Raw genomic sequence first — 15,482 nt, 5'->3', positions numbered from 1 at the left:
AGGTCTGGGCTCGGATGCAGACCTGGCAGACAAAATCCACAAGGAGAGCAAAGAACACTTTTTATCCTCATTGTTTCACCATATTTCACAGAAAACAAGATGAGGCATATATTAGTTCAAAGGGAGAACTCTATGGGCTGTGTTGCTTGTGAACTGCCTTACAGATGAACCCGTAGGGAGGCCGTGGTTCATCTCTGTGTTGCACTTCCAGCACATCACAGGCAGGCTGAGGCAGGCCCTGAGCAGCATGTATAGGGATAAATCCACGTGCAGACTTCCCAAGGAACAGTCAAACCGAAGCCTTGTATTCATTCTCCCACAATACCTTTACCATGCTGTATTTTTAATGATTAACTCTCATGGTGTTTTCTCCCCTGCAGCTATGTCCACAAAGGATAGGGAAGGCACTTACAAGCTCTTTCTTGTTTCTGTTTAATAGAAGCTAGGGGATTTCTTTTTTTTAATTGATTGTCAAAGATAAGGTATCATTCATTTTTAAACAAGAGTCCAAGAAAGGCAGCTTTCCACCTGCAAACTGCAAGTTTCAGAAGAAGCCACCGCCCTCCAATGCAAACAGTCGCCTGGGTTCCTGCGTTCACCTGCCCTCATTCAGGAGTGAAGCTCTGACATGCTCCTTCTGCTGGGGAGAGGCAGGAAGGAAAGTGTTAAGTGCCGAGGGTGAGCAGCACCCGCTTTGCTACCGAGTCAGCAGAGCAGAGCGGATCCCACAGACAAACCCAGCCTTGCAGCCTCCCCTGGCCCAACTGGTTATTGCTCAGCGGTGGTTCTTACTCATTTGAATTTAGGTGGAGCTGCCTCCCTCCCTCCCTCTCGTGTCTGTCCTGATTAAAAAGCTTTTTTCAGACAGCTGCACGCTGGCTGGCAGGGTGCTCCGACTCAAGGCATTTTGTAGAAGCACCCTTTACTTGGTGCTTTGGCAATAACAGTCAGCTCTTCCTGCTCCGCCAGCAAGATGGTGAAGTACGGCCTTGACTACACTCGCTGCAGATGGATTCTACCCCTGCTCCTGGGCATCGGCGTTATCTTTGGCATCATTGCACTGGCGGGCAGGGGCTGGCTGGAATCACAGACCTTGCCTTATGTGCACCAAGCGTCGCTATGGGAGAGCTGCAGCAGGCCTTCGCAGGGTGGGGAATGGAACTGCGAGTCTCTCATGGGTTATGGTAAGCATTGGCAAGGGTGGCGGGGAGGTCTCTGAAGCAGCGGGTCACCTTTCTGAGCACATCTCCCCTAAGGTCTCCCAAACATTTCTCCTAATATCTGACCTTGTTTAAGAAGCTGTGGGAGATGGGAACCAGCGCTGAACAAAGACAACACGTGTCCTCACCTCCGTGCAGAAAGAAGCCGGGGTGCTTTAGACCGTGGTTTGCGTAGTACAAAAAACACACGTGGTAGTATTGTATGAGTGCAGGAACTGTTAGAGCATTTAAGACTTTCTTCCTCTTTTAGAAGAAGCCAATAAACTTTCCTCACTATTCACAACTTTCCAGAACTTAACTACTGTTGAACAAATGTCCAAGCAGCAAGCTATGGGGTAAGACAATTTTGAGTGTCAGGAAGAAGTTGGGAGGTAAAAATGTAAGATGAGACAAAGATATTCCCAGGGAGTGTCAGCCTGTAGAATGCTGCTCCAGTAGCTGGGTCATGTGAATGAACCTCTTCATGATTATGAAAGAAAGCTCTGAGAAAAGAAATGCTTGCACTGAATTTAGGCTGTGTGCTATGAAACAAGTTGACACAACTTGAAAAGTTTTATACCACTGTGTCTGGGAGACTGAGCCAAGAGAAGGATCATTCTCATTGTGCGCTGTTTCTTAGTTGTTTTCTGTATTACCTGGTACATGTTACAAGTTATTGGCTGTTAGCCTGAGCCAGGAGAAACATTCAAGCTTATGATTTATGCTGATACTAATTCAAATGCTCAGGGACATGATTTAGCAGAGGGTTGTTAGTTTAGATAGTACGGTTGGACTCAATGATCTTAAGGTCTTTTCCAACCTGAGTGATTCTATGAAATTTTAAGGAAGAACATTTTCTCTAAAGCTCAGAATCTCAGCTGCTTTGGCTGAAAGTTAGTGTAAAACCACTTGCAGAAGCAGTCTCAGAGGCTATTTATTACAGCTTTTTAAAATTCTTCTAAAAATTTATTGTCTGTGTTCAAACTTGACCTCCTGTGCCCAAAACTGAACTGTAAAGAGTTAACAGTAGCAGGCTCATGTGAATATAGGGCTCCAGGATAAAACTGGTTCCATCAAGCATCTTGCCCAGTCCTGCTCTCAGAGCTCCTATGTCAGCTGTTTGGCTGGGCATAGATTAAGACAGCTTGTTGTTTAGAGAGCAGGAGATGGTGATGCCCAGCTCCAAATGTGTGCTCATACTGTGAATTACAGAGGGGAAAGAGGGAGAAAGGCCTGACATTTCTTGGTTAGTATCACCAAAGGGTGAGTCGTCATCCTGATGTGCAGTTGGCACTGTCTGTGTCATGAATGCCAGTTTTACCTAGGCAGAAAATTTTCAGAAGTTTCACCACGCTTCTCTTGACAATACAGATATTTGCAGGTACTACGTGGTTGTTTCACTTCCTTCCTTATTCTGCCTAGATGCTACTTAGATTCTGCAGCTGTATGCACAGTTTCCCACTGGGAAGCCAAGTAGGTCATCCTTTTCAGTTTGGACTATCCTACCACTTATGGGGTTACCGCAAATTAAAACCTCAGTAAGTCCCATTTTTCTAACATGCTGGACTTAGGACGTACATTTCTCCAGAGTATGCTCCAGCACATGCTCTGAGGAGTCAGCTGACACTTTTGAAACAGTTAGAAATGCTGTTTGTGTGCTACATGACTGCAGCACACTCTCAATGGGAATGCATCTGCCACTTCACCTCATCAAGGTTACTAAAGACCCAGAAAACCCAGGCAGATACTCAAAATCTCCCTGAAAAAAAAATCCCAGGTGGAAAAGGGTAATATGGCTGAGATGGTTATTTAGCCAAGGGGACAGTGGGTAAGGCTTGATGTAAAAAACAAAAATGTATGTAGACCAAGTGACAGTGAATTTCCCTTTTCGAGATGAAAATCAAAGTAAATCTAGGCCGTTGCAGGTGTGGTTACTCTGGAGTGGTGAGAAGACTTTAAACCTGCCTGCCATGGTGCAAAGTCACTGTCCTGGTCCTTTCCAGCCCTGCAGATGCAGGTCCCTACTTTCTCCTAATGCAAGCATTGTGCCTGCAGCACTATACTGCAGAGTTGTTCTTGTGTTTTGTTCTTCTGGCTATGTGATTTTCCTAACAACTGTCTGGGGACCAGCACCTAATACAAGAAGACCTGGACTGAGCCCTCAGGCTGGAGTGGACCCATGTCCCTCCCTTCTCATGCAGGTGTGCTAGCAGTTCAGATGATACCTGGAGGTAGCATATGGAAACATCATTTTCTTTGCCACTTCAGGATGCTTTGATGAAACACAGAAATGTAAGGAGGGATTGCAGTTTCTTTTCTTTTTCTTTATATTTATATATATATATATATATAAATTGAAAAGCAAATGTAGCCAGTTGCATGTCTCTGAGGACTGGACTCAGCTCTGGGCTCTGAGCAGATGGAGGTGCTTTCTAGGCAGATTTCCTTCAGGCAACTTATCTCCAGATGTAGGGAGTGTTCAGATCCATTTCTGCTCTCCGTATTTCTATCCTTGCTCAGTACATGTGGGGCTAGATTATCTCTTCTGGGAGCCTTGTCATTGCTCACACAGTGTGCAAGTGCCTGGTGCTCATCTTGGATTCTACTCAAAAGGCCAGGCCGTGTGACAGCATCTTGCTTGGAAGCTTACACCTTGTAAGAATACATCTCACTTGTTTTGCATTAAGACTGATTTTATATGCCTTGATGCTGAAACATAGGTTTCTAATAATTCCGGAGTTCCATTTATCCACAAGGTCACAGAAAACAAGCATTCAGTGTCATGTTCTGTGGATATTTATTTTTCTCTTGTGCCAAGCTAAATACCATGCTTGATAAACAAAGTGTAATTACACGCCTTCCTGAGCACAGAGACAAAAGACATGATGTAAATAGCAAGGACAGAAGTGTTTTACATTTTCTAGTGATTAATACTTTCATCCCCCCTCTATCCCACTGTTCCTGTTTGCTTTCCTCTGGGCTTTATTCACAGCTTCCGAGGCTGGGTACATTCTGAAATTCAGTCTTGCTGTGCATGTCTACAACAGTGACTGTCAGTGAATATGCCCAACATGGCTTGGACAGTAAGATATCTTAATCCACAACAAACATCTTCATTCCATTATAAGTAGATCTAATTATAAAGGACTTGCAAGTTGTTCAATATAGTGTACAAATTCAGATCAGATTTTCCACCTACAATGTCTGTAATTCCCCTGTGTCTCTGCTGTTTGGCTTAGACAAAAAAAAATCGAACATCCTTGAGGTTGGTTGTGTTTGAAGGGAAGGAAGTTGAAAGTTTCATTGTCACTTCAGAGGCACCATTAGGAGCATTTGGAATCTCCTGAATTGTTGTTTAAGCTGTCAGAATTCAGGACGTCACAGGGAAGACAAGAGGCTTACACAATGGTGCTTTTTTGGAAAGCCAGAGTAACCGCTTCAGTGGTGCATTAAGCTTGTGTGCATTAAACCATTACAAAGACAAAGACTTTATGGATTGGAAACAGGCACAAAATGGAACGTAAGTATTTGGGACATGACTGAGCTTGCAAAGAAAATGCAGAAGTTAAGTTCCTTCATGAAGCTGCCATGGCACTCCTTTGTTTTTCTTGATTTTTTGGCTACAGGACCTCTCTTGTACAAGGTGTGTCTCAGACCTGAGACCATTTTTCAGTGTACTATTCCACTGAAGGCTCCAGAGATGTTTAGACTTGTGTGTTCTTGGTTGGGAGGAATAACTGATTTTATTAGTCTCAGTGTGATGAACAATAAGATGAAAAACTTTGGGGTACTTGTCCCATCTTATGTTTTACCTGGCTGTGCAGCCCTTCTGTTTGCAGATGCTGCCCTCAAAATAACTGCAAGCTCAGGCCTCTGAAGTAGTTGATTCATTTGGATGGTGCAAATAGAAGTCTTGGAAAAACATTAGGAAAAGGCATTTTTGCATGATGACAAATGAAATCCAGACCATCAGCCACTTTCACATTATCGTATCCAACCTTTTCCTACAATGTTTGGAGTTTATTGCTCGTGGAGAGTAGGAGAAGGTTGAATGACTTTTCCATCTGGAGAGGACACATTTCTCTGTCTTGTCTTCCTAGAGAGTGAGTAACAAAGTATTATTTTGGGCTATGAATGTTAGTGCAATATAGGGTAGCTAATACAGTACAATAATAGAAAAACATCAGTTCAAATATGGCAGCAGATGATTATGTCTACAGCATAAGTGAAGAAAGGGAATGCTGCAAAAGGCATTCACTCAAAGAAATAAATATTCTATTGTAATCTCACAAGAACCATACTGGTAAGTAGATTTTCTTCTCTGTTTTGCCTGTATGGAGCTCTTGGGTCCAGAGAAACATTTGTCACACTGAAGTCTCATTTAGTATTCCAGAGGCAGTATGCATGAGTGGAAATTACTTGCCACCTCCCCCCAGCTAATCACACAGCGGTGAGGTACACTGCCTGGCCCCACATCTCCTTCTGGGAAATCACCTTCTCCAGCCAGTGACTCATCACACCTAGGGCACAGAACAGACCAGACAGAAGTTTCCCTGTTGCCGCACTGCCTACATAAAATTGTTTTGCCTTCTTCCACATGCCTATCAGGGCTGACGGCCAGGCACAGGGAAGCCCTTGCTTGGTTCAGGCTCAAGAAGGCACCCTGAGGAGAATGGTACAGGGACATTTCCAGAGGGCTGGACTGAGACACAGCCCACTCCAGCAGGATCTGAGAGGAGAAGCTGCCTGGCCCAGTTGTTGCTTGGGTGTGTGCACGTAGGAAGAGGAGTGAAGCAAGCATATATTTGTGCTTTGAAGCAGGGCCTGTCTCAAGTCAGAGCGCCATTGTCACAGACTTTCCCTGAAACCAAAGTTCTGCACTTAAACTCTTCTAGATGATAGTGATATTCAGGTAGATTTGTCAACATACCCTTAAATATGGGAAACAAAGGAGAGGTTTCTGATCAGTGCAAGTAAGGTCATGAGAGAGCTGGAGCCAGCTATATTCTCTGTGCATTATCTGATTTACTGGGTAAAGTCTTCACTCTTATGGTACAGGGGGAAATGAAAACAAAATGTTTTTGCTGTTCCTACTTCACATGAGTGTGAAACAGTTGCATTTATATCCATTGATTGTGAGTAATTTTACTGACAGTGTGAAGGGTAGCACACCACTTCATAAGTCACCAGTCTTCTACCAATTACTTTGGACTAACCAGTAACAAAGACGATGACAAGATTTGTTACTTATTAACTTATATTCAATAGTTACTGACTTATTATATTCAATAGTTATTCAAAACTTAGAAAGCTAGAAAATACAGCATGAATGTGTTAAACAGCACATACACATAAACAGCAGTATTTAAGGAACTGTGATGGAAGAACAAAAGAACAAGTCTGATTTTTTCCTTGATTTGTAGGAGAGACTCCATTGTTATTACAGAGGTATAAAGAAGGAAGTCAACCCTAGAGCATTTCGTTAGCATGCTTATTTTCATTCCTCATGAATGAAATTCTGCAATTGTAAACATGCTTTCCCTTGTAATTTTAGGGTTTGTTCTTTTATATATTTAGCGGCAAATTCATTTAATCAGACTCTTTTAAAATAGTAGTTATATTCTTCAGCAATTAACTCTACAGAAAGCAATTGCAGATGGCACCCCACTGTTTATCATCCAGCCTGCACTTTAACAATTACTGTTAAATTGGGTGGGAAAATATCAGTTGTGTGTAGGGTTCTCATCTCCCCATGAGAAGTTGAACTGCTGGTGTTGAGGGCTTTGCAGAAATCTTCAGTGTTTTGAGTAGTCAGGAGCTGAAGTCATGGAGTGCATATCATTCACTCACACACATAGAAGGCATCTCTGATGAAAACTGTGGCTGTCTTCTCGTTTCTCCTCAGCACATATCTTCCTTTAGCTTATTGAGCTAATCTGATGTAACAAGGCTAAAGTACTCTCTTGGTAGTCTGAATGGTGTTAAGAGCCATAAGGCTGAATATGAATTCTACCATAGGATTAAAGAGCCAGATTACTTAAGCAGGAAAGCAATTACTCAGGAAAAGAAACAAACCACTCTAAATATTGTTATTTTTACGTTTTGATTTCTCACTGACAGCTCGTATTGTTCTGAGTGACTTTGAACGTGTTCAGTCAGCAAATGTTTTAATGCCACATTTCTTCTTTGTTAAGCGCTAACACAAGATCTCTCTCACCAGTCAAAAATTCCCAGATTTCAAATTGGTTTGTGGAGTGAGGATGTCCGTGTCTTTGTCAGATGTTTCTGACCATGTCCAGTGAAAAATGGGGGTCAAGTGTAAGGAGAACAATACTTGGTGTATACAGAAATGAGATGTAAATTCAGTGTTCATCAGCCTCAAATGACCCTGGGAAAATCAAACTTAAAAGGAGCTTTTTGGAAAGGTTCCACCCTCCTGTTTCAACTCCAAGTTCTAGTTTATAGCATATGTTGTCACAGAAGTTTATTCTGTTTGACTCACATTATATCTTTTAACCCATATTATAGCTCAAGAGCAGTTAGGAAGCAGATTTATCTTTCTACTATGCATATATACTGTATTTGCCTGTATTATTTATTTGACCTTGCCCACCCCTATATATGCATCCAAGTTTAAGTCATCCTGGCTTAGTTTAAAATAAGTAGGAAAAATAAGAGGAAACCTATTGTATTATTAGACTGTATAAAATTTAACAGAGATCCCTAGGTATTTGCAGTGTGTGCAACTGCTTCTGAAGATAATGTGAACTAGGGGTATTCCCTGTCTCTCCCCTGGTCAAACCTTTAATTTTGAGGTACTATGTGCACATTAATTTAATAGCTAACTTACTCACTCAGTGATCCCTTTGATGACAGCACTTCTGCCTCTTCTGCCTCCCTAGCGCAAAGTAAGCACTGAGGAGAAGCCCTCATTAATATAGGATTTGCAGAAGCCAGCATTGAAGTCAAGCTTGTACATGTGTGGGTTTATGATGAGATGAATTTGAGCCACTCCTTCAAGTCTAACTACTCCTCGCCTCAAAATCCAATTCAGGATAGCTTCTAAGCTGGATTGCTTTCCTCAGTAAGAGGAGAGGTTTCCAGAAGTACCTAAAGCATTGAACACAGGTGTTGCCTGTATACGTTTATTATGTAAGTCAGTGGTTCGAAGTTAATAGTTATTTGCTTTAAATGAGTTGAAGTCCACCAAGCTGAACTGAAATGTTACTTTAGCCGTAAGCTATGGTTAATATTCTGCTTTCTGCTAATATATATTGTGTTTTACTGGTAGTTGGTCTGCACATGAAGGTTCTTTACCTTACTGTTTTCATTTAAAGATGTTATTTTATGGTAATTGGAAGCCCTAATTCTTTCCCATTTGTACGGTAGGACTTGCTGCTAACCATCGAGAAACTTTAGCAATGGAATTACATAGTGTGAATCTAAGTAGGTCATTCTCTGCCACAGTGGTTGACTCTTAGGTAGTGGCAAGATAAAAGGTTTACTTGATTCCTGCTCACATAAAAATGGCTTGCATCTCATAAGATAATACTCTGTTATTACATGAGAAACCCTTATTGACTGCCAATAAATTCTGAAGTAATGCTGAGGGAAAGAGCAGAGTCACTAAAAAGGATATAAAAAAGAAGAACCTAAACTGCATATTTTGTATTCCACTTCAAACTTAACACACACACAAAAGAACAAAGAAAAACAACCAGTACTGACCTGCCAAGGGAAAGATACTAAAAAATCAGTTGTTTTAAGAACAATTCAGAGGTAATGAAGAGCACCAGAGGATAGAAGCTCAGAGAATAATACACATCCAATCACGCCTTTGAATTCTTTCCCCATTTTATTCTGTTTGTAAATTAACTTCATATACTGTTTATTCATAAGAAGCTACTTTTAATAGTTTTTGATTCAGTTTTAGCTGTGCACACAAACACACTCAGTCTGGTATTTCAAAATCAGCTCGTGATCAGCAAATGCTTGCAGAACATTTTCAGAAAGAGCATCAAATTTTCTCATAGTTTGCTTATTACAGATTACCTGATTACAATTATCAGAAGACAAGATTTTGTGCCGTGCAGTTTTAAAAGAGAATTCTGACCATGCCACTTAACTCTGAGTCCTGTATGGCAGTGGCTTATATATACAACAACAGTTCTCAACCCTTCAGCTGATAAACTCAGTTTAGGATTAATGACTTTGATGCGTCAGTTTAAGGTGGAAGTTGAGGAGATGTAAAGTAGGAAAACACTTACAGTTTAATTTATCCTTTCAATGGAAGCAAATCTAGGAGTCCAGAGTTTGCCACACCCTGATGAAAAACATCGGGTTGAGAAATCCGAGTGAGTTCAGCTTTGTTTTCAAAATAATGCTCTTTCCCTTTAATCAGACAGTCATAAAACAGGTTGAGCTCTACAAACTCAGCCTAGAAACATCCTCATTACGTACAACACAGAGATGAATCACCGACAGCAGATTTTACTTCTTGTAAGAACTGCTCTGTAAGACTGGAGCTCGAACAGCTGGATTTGTGTTTCCCTCCCCTGATGCTGTGAGGGATAACAAAGTAAATGTTGTTGTTTTCAAGGCAATCGTGCTTTTTTTTCCTCTCCTTTGTATTGAAACTCTCATCCCTCAAACTGCTGCACAGCTCACTGCAGAGGCTGATGTGATAACATGATCAGCTGGCAAGAATGTGTCAATAATTTGTTGATTTCTGCATGCTGACAACAAACTGTTTTTCTTTCTAATGCTATTTAGATTCAAGCTAGGAGGAAAATTTGAATACACATATCCTTACTGGTTTGACTAGAAGTACTCCTGAAGTTTCCAGGAGAAAATATGACTCAGAGACACTCAGTAGTTTGTGTCACTTGGGGGTACCACATCAAGACATGAGAACAACACTGTAAATGTTTTCTCACATTCTTGTAGCATATACGGTGAAATCAGAGGGTTTTGTTGTTATCATGAGAGAAGTAGGCTTCACATGTTATTTTCAAGGCACTGCTGGGAGCACAAAACACATGGTAAGCTAAGAACAGCAGTTAGTGATCCTAAGTATTGACTCAGCTTACTGCTGAGCAAGGAAGTTTGCTTCCTTATGTATGAACCATGAGCAGTGTTTGCACTTTGAGAAAATGCACAAGGATGTGAAATCAGGAAGACAGGGAATTGGAAACACTCTTAGTCCTGGATTTCTTATAGTCAATCAGCTTCCATATGGCTGCAGTCAACAAGAGGATATTTGGAATATGTTTAGATGAAAGAATACAAGAGGAAGTCATGCTACTTCTGAACTAACTTAGCTCTAATAGCACTGTAATAAAGCTGTGTTATTATTAAACAGTCTCAGCTAATTGTCTTGCTCATAAGCTACAGCAGGCTCTGCTTGGGCATGGGTGGACTCTTTCTGTTCTCTAAATTAGCTGGGGTTCTCCTCACACAGCAAGATGGAGGGCATTTATTTTCATTTTCCAGTAGTCACATATGGCTGCATTCATGGTGGGTTGTTTGGACTCTCAGAAGTCATTACTGACTCATGCACAAGACACTGTACACAGAAGCACTTTTTCCTCTGCTTGAGATGGGCATGAAAATGGGTGGCTGTTTTACTTACGTTGGATTGCAAGGTCTTGTTGTAAGGCCTTTCCTGTAAGACAAAATTGCTCAGAAAATTGCCAGCTAAAAGAGAGCATAGAGAAGATGGCATGTCATCTCCTACAAACTCTCTCATGGTGTTCATTTGCATTTTTTCAGCTGACAGAGGAGGCAAAAAGGGCAAAGTAGGATGAACATGCAAGTGTTGCAGTATCCTGCAGGCTTTCCAGAACACTTACATGAATACACATTTCTTTTCTAACTAACTAGCACATTTTAACTACTAAACTGCCAGACCATCACTTCCAGGTGGAGGACATGAGAAAACAGTTCCCACAAGTTCCTGAATATTTTCACTGATTAAGCTTGATGTCACTTAAGCTTCTGTGCCTTCTGTCTCTATTTCTGATTTTATGACAGGGGGACTTTCAGCTTTCAACTGTTCTCCCTCTAGAGTCAAATGTTTGTTGAGCTGGCGTTGCATCCATGATAATTCTGTGATCTGGATTTCTCATTTTTATGAAAAAAGATTTGATGTTATTAAAAAAAAAATAAATTATTCATGCTTTAACTTTTGCATTATGTTAAAGAAAAATATAAAGAAAAATAAGACAATATTTGGGAATTGCTTGGTTGCAATTAAATCATTTCCTAAGATCATTCAAAAGTGATTCCTAATAAAAACGCCTATTCTGAAATGTACTTTCAACAAAGTATTTTGTAGCCTTGGAAAAAGCCCTTGAGAAGGGTGTTTACTACACCTTTGAGACTACTCTGGAGATGGAGAAGATATTTTTCTGGTTGTAATGGCTGGAATTGCACATTCGCCATTTGTACTAGTGTTTTCTGATCAATGAAATTCTTCTAATTCTGGCATTTTTGAGGAATTGTAATTACTAGTTATATTGGTAAAGACACCAAGGTACTCTAGTTCTGTCTGGCACAAGGAAAAATAAATACCTCGGAAACAAAAACAGTTGCAGTTGTACCCACATAAAGTTTTGCTACCTTTTACCTCGGGAAGATGAGGCGTTTGTACACTGTGGTCTCAGACTACTAAAAACTACTGCTTAAAAAGACAGATGAAGTCAGGTTCCTCAAAAAAAATACCAACAACAGCCCATAACAGTGGCTCTCCTGTGGAAGCCTATTGCCTTACAGGAACTGTATATTGGTTTTCTTCCAACTCTGAGCTACACCTTTTTTCTTTTTCTTTTTAAAAGTGCCATAAAATTGGCTGTTACATGATTAAGCAATGAGTCCTATGAAGGCATCCTGTAGCAAACATGTCTCTTCTTGCAATATATCCAGTGCCCTGCAGGCTGGGCATACACCCAATGTGCTTTCATAGTCACAGCACTTGTAATACTACTTCACGAAAAACACCTGGGCAAGGCTAAAGGAGGAGAGAGATGACAGCATGGGCATGGTACCACCACACTTTGATGTGGCCCTCAGGTCCCTTCTGAGTTCTTAGCCTGGTGAATGCTGCCAGCTGCTGGATGCTGACTGTCATCAGCTACTCAAGGGAAGCAAGGCTTCAGTAGGTCAGCTGAGGTGCTCCTCTTCCAAGCTAGACCCTGCTTTTCCATGCTGTGTGCTATACCTCTGTGCGTTCTCTAAAATCACCAGTAAAAGAGTTACAGCTAAAACACCAAACTAGGTACTAAGATACAGGCACACCTTTGCTGTCTCCATTTTTTCTCAGGCAGCTGCCTGTGTACAAGAAGAATAATACTGTTGAAAGGTCATCTAAAGCAGATGGAAACTCTTTGCCATTAGGAAGAAAAAACACATAACATAAAACAGAAAATGTAGTGCAATGGATAGAATGGAGCAAAAGTCAATAGAAAAGAAGAATGTTGAAAAGTAAACAGAAAGATAAATTGGTTTTGGTGGGTCAATGGAAACAAAAGTAAAGATGTACTCAACTGTACCCAGGGGTGGCGTCAGTACTGCCAGCCAGGTGAGGTAAGTGGTTGTCCTACTCAGCTGTATGTATCTGACCTCACCTCCAGGACTGGATGCAGGTTTTGGTGCCACAATACATGAAAGACATAAAAATATTGGAGAGCAACCAAAGGAGGGCTATGGAGAAGCTGAAGGGTTTAGAGAATATGATGAGAAGAGCACCCGAGGTCCCCTGTCTTGTTGGAGCTGTGTCAAGGGAGGGCCAGGATGGGTGTTAGGAAAAGGTTCTTCACCAGAGGGAGGTGGGCATGGCACAGGATGCCCAGGGCAGAGCTCGTGGCCCCAAGTTGCCGGAGTTCAAGAAGCATTTGAACAGCGCTCTCAGACATAGGGTTTGGATTTTGGGTAGCCCTGTGTGGAGCCAGGGGTTGGACATGGTGATCTCTGTGGGTCCCTTTCAACTCCCAACAAACCTGCACTCTGTGATTCTATGACCTCCTAAGACCTACCTGAGGAAGAGTCTCGATATGAGACTGCAAGGGTAGCTCCACTGGACCTGGAGACAATCTTTTGTGTGGGAGAAGTTGCATCACGATCATTTACCACTTTATGACCAATGCAGCTGCTATTACCAAGGATAATACGCTGTAAAGTATTGGCTTCTGCTTGAGTCCAGAGTGTCATCAGTGCCATTTCCTTTGCTTGCTGTGTAGTACAAGTTGGATTACAAGCAAAGGGGAGGCTATTCATTATGAAATTAGCAAATGATTTAACCTGAAATGTTACCAATTTGGTAAGAGCTTCTATTGCAGCAGAAACAAGCAGCCACATTTCACAGAAAAGACACAAAGCTTTCTGTTCTCATCTCTTCAACAGTTTTTGTTTTTAAAGCTGTTGGTTTAAAGCTTTTCCAAGCTCCCCTGGACCAAAGATCAGACTGGATGGCCAGCAGCTGCACTAACTGCAAATCCTTCAGCCATCCATCAGACAAAGAGAAAGGACAAATACACATGCTCAAAACAAGATTCTTCATTCCAGTTCAGCAAGTTAGTGTTAACTTGGATTTTTGTCTACTCCTACCTGATTATTCTTGAAATCTTTAGATAACAGAAGTTTAGGGTAGCTCATTCTTCTATAGTCCCAAGACTAGGTATGTTAGGGAATGAAGACCCTGAATTCCCATGCAAAAGGTGAAACAACTTAGGTATTATCTTTGTCAATAAATGCCGAGTGATTATGGGTTGGACCCAATGATCCTTTTGGGTCCCTTCCAACATGGTATATTCTATGATTCAGAGAAGATAGGTGCACTAGAAAGTGGAATAAATCAAAACTATTATTCTGTTGTCAGCCTAATAGTTCTTGTCCAGCTTCTGGTCAGTACTTCTAATGTCCAAAGCATGAACAGCATTGATGGAGCATGTATTGAGAATGTGGCCTGGCAGTGTTTGGCACATTCAGAATTGTCTTCTGATTGAAGCAGTCAGGTTAGTAGGTTTTTGAATTCTAGGAATCTCAAATAGCTTGATTCCTCAATCTTTAGTGAATATTTGAGTTATAACAATCACCGGGCTTGTTTGAGCTGTGGTAATTTTAGAGCATTAATGTTGTATACATTTGATTAGAAGCCAATGCCTTACAAACACAAGTGTAGGCGAGGAAGTGAGGTCTGTAAATGCCCAGCAGAATTTAACTGCTTTTTCTATTTACAAACACAATTTTGAAAGAGGAAAGAAAGTTACCATGCTTTTCTTTGTGTTCTTCTTTTTGTGTTTGTTTGAAATTAGCCTTTCATTATATGCCAGAGAAAAACACATCTTTTCTTCATTCTAATATGCTTTCTCTCTGATTTCAGCTTGGGGAAGAGCTGCAGCTGCCACATACCTTGTTGGCTTCATTCTCCTTGTCATCTGTTTTGCTCTGGCCATCATAGCGTTTGCCATTGATACACTTCGGTTCAACTTCATAAGAGGGATTGGAGGCTTACTTTTTGTTGCTGGTAAGACAGTATGTGAAGCAAAGTTTAGCTTATGCAGATATACTAGAACTGGTATTTTCCTTATCTGCTTCTGTGCTCAGTTCTCCATCAGTATGCATTTGAACTCAGTGTAAAATAACATAAAATCTGTCATGGCAGTGGATCAATTTCCAAATCCTCCAAAACATGAGTGGATTTAGCTGCAACTATTATGGAGGTGAGCAGTGTGATGGGTGTAAGCTTAATCCACTTTTCCTCTCCTGTTTCTTCAGCTGTGTTCTCCATCATGGGCCTGGTCACTTACGCAGTGAAGTTCTCCAGTGAAATCGAAATGACAGGAATCAATATGTTCAGCTGGGCCTACGGCTTTGGCTGGACCACTGCCATTATGGAAATATGCTTGGGATTCTTCTTCTGCTGCCTTCCTAACTATGAAGATCAAATCTTGGGTAATGTGAAGCCCACATATTTTTACTCTTCCCCGTAAACACCAGGAGAAATATATCTGTATTCAAGAGATATCTGACAGACCATCTACATTTTCCAGAATAGTATCTTCAGATGCTAGTAGAAAAAGCTGGAAACTTTAAAAATATATACAGAAAAACAGCATTGGCATTTTACAATAAAGTTATTTACTGTTTTCTGAACCTTCGTATCTGATGTGGATTGCTTAGAAGACTGATTTTAAAAATCACAAAATCCTTGTGTTTCCTCATTCATTCCCATGAATGTGGGTGCATATGGATTGCATTAAATCTTATATGCTTTTACATTTCCAA

The 15,482-nt window shown here is 41.0% G+C and overlaps 1 protein-coding gene across 1 annotated transcript; it reads left to right on the top strand.

The window, feature by feature from the left end:
• Nucleotides 1-973: 973 nt before the first annotated feature.
• LOC140250424 (p53 apoptosis effector related to PMP-22-like) lies at nucleotides 974-15,187 on the top strand. The gene is made up of 3 exons (XM_072333141.1): nucleotides 974-1,184; nucleotides 14,578-14,721; nucleotides 14,973-15,187. Exons 1-3 carry the CDS (start codon nucleotides 974-976, stop codon nucleotides 15,185-15,187), a joined length of 570 nt encoding a protein of 189 aa, XP_072189242.1.
• The last annotated feature ends 295 nt before the right edge of the window (nucleotides 15,188-15,482 follow it).

The sequence above is a fragment of the Excalfactoria chinensis genome, chromosome 3 (assembly GCF_039878825.1).
Source record: "Excalfactoria chinensis isolate bCotChi1 chromosome 3, bCotChi1.hap2, whole genome shotgun sequence".
Lineage (NCBI taxonomy): Eukaryota > Metazoa > Chordata > Aves > Galliformes > Phasianidae > Excalfactoria > Excalfactoria chinensis.
This window is presented reverse-complemented; position numbering and strand designations above follow the sequence as displayed.

Excerpts from the sequence above, each read along its gene's own strand:
- LOC140250424 (XM_072333141.1), top strand. The coding sequence starts at position 974 with ATGGTGAAGTACGGCCTTGACTACACTCGCTGCAGATGGATTCTACCC. Across the intron at positions 1,185-14,577 it reads CGAGTCTCTCATGGGTTATG|CTTGGGGAAGAGCTGCAGCT; the intron begins GTAAGCATTGGC and ends CTCTGATTTCAG. Across the intron at positions 14,722-14,972 it reads AGGCTTACTTTTTGTTGCTG|CTGTGTTCTCCATCATGGGC; the intron begins GTAAGACAGTAT and ends CTGTTTCTTCAG.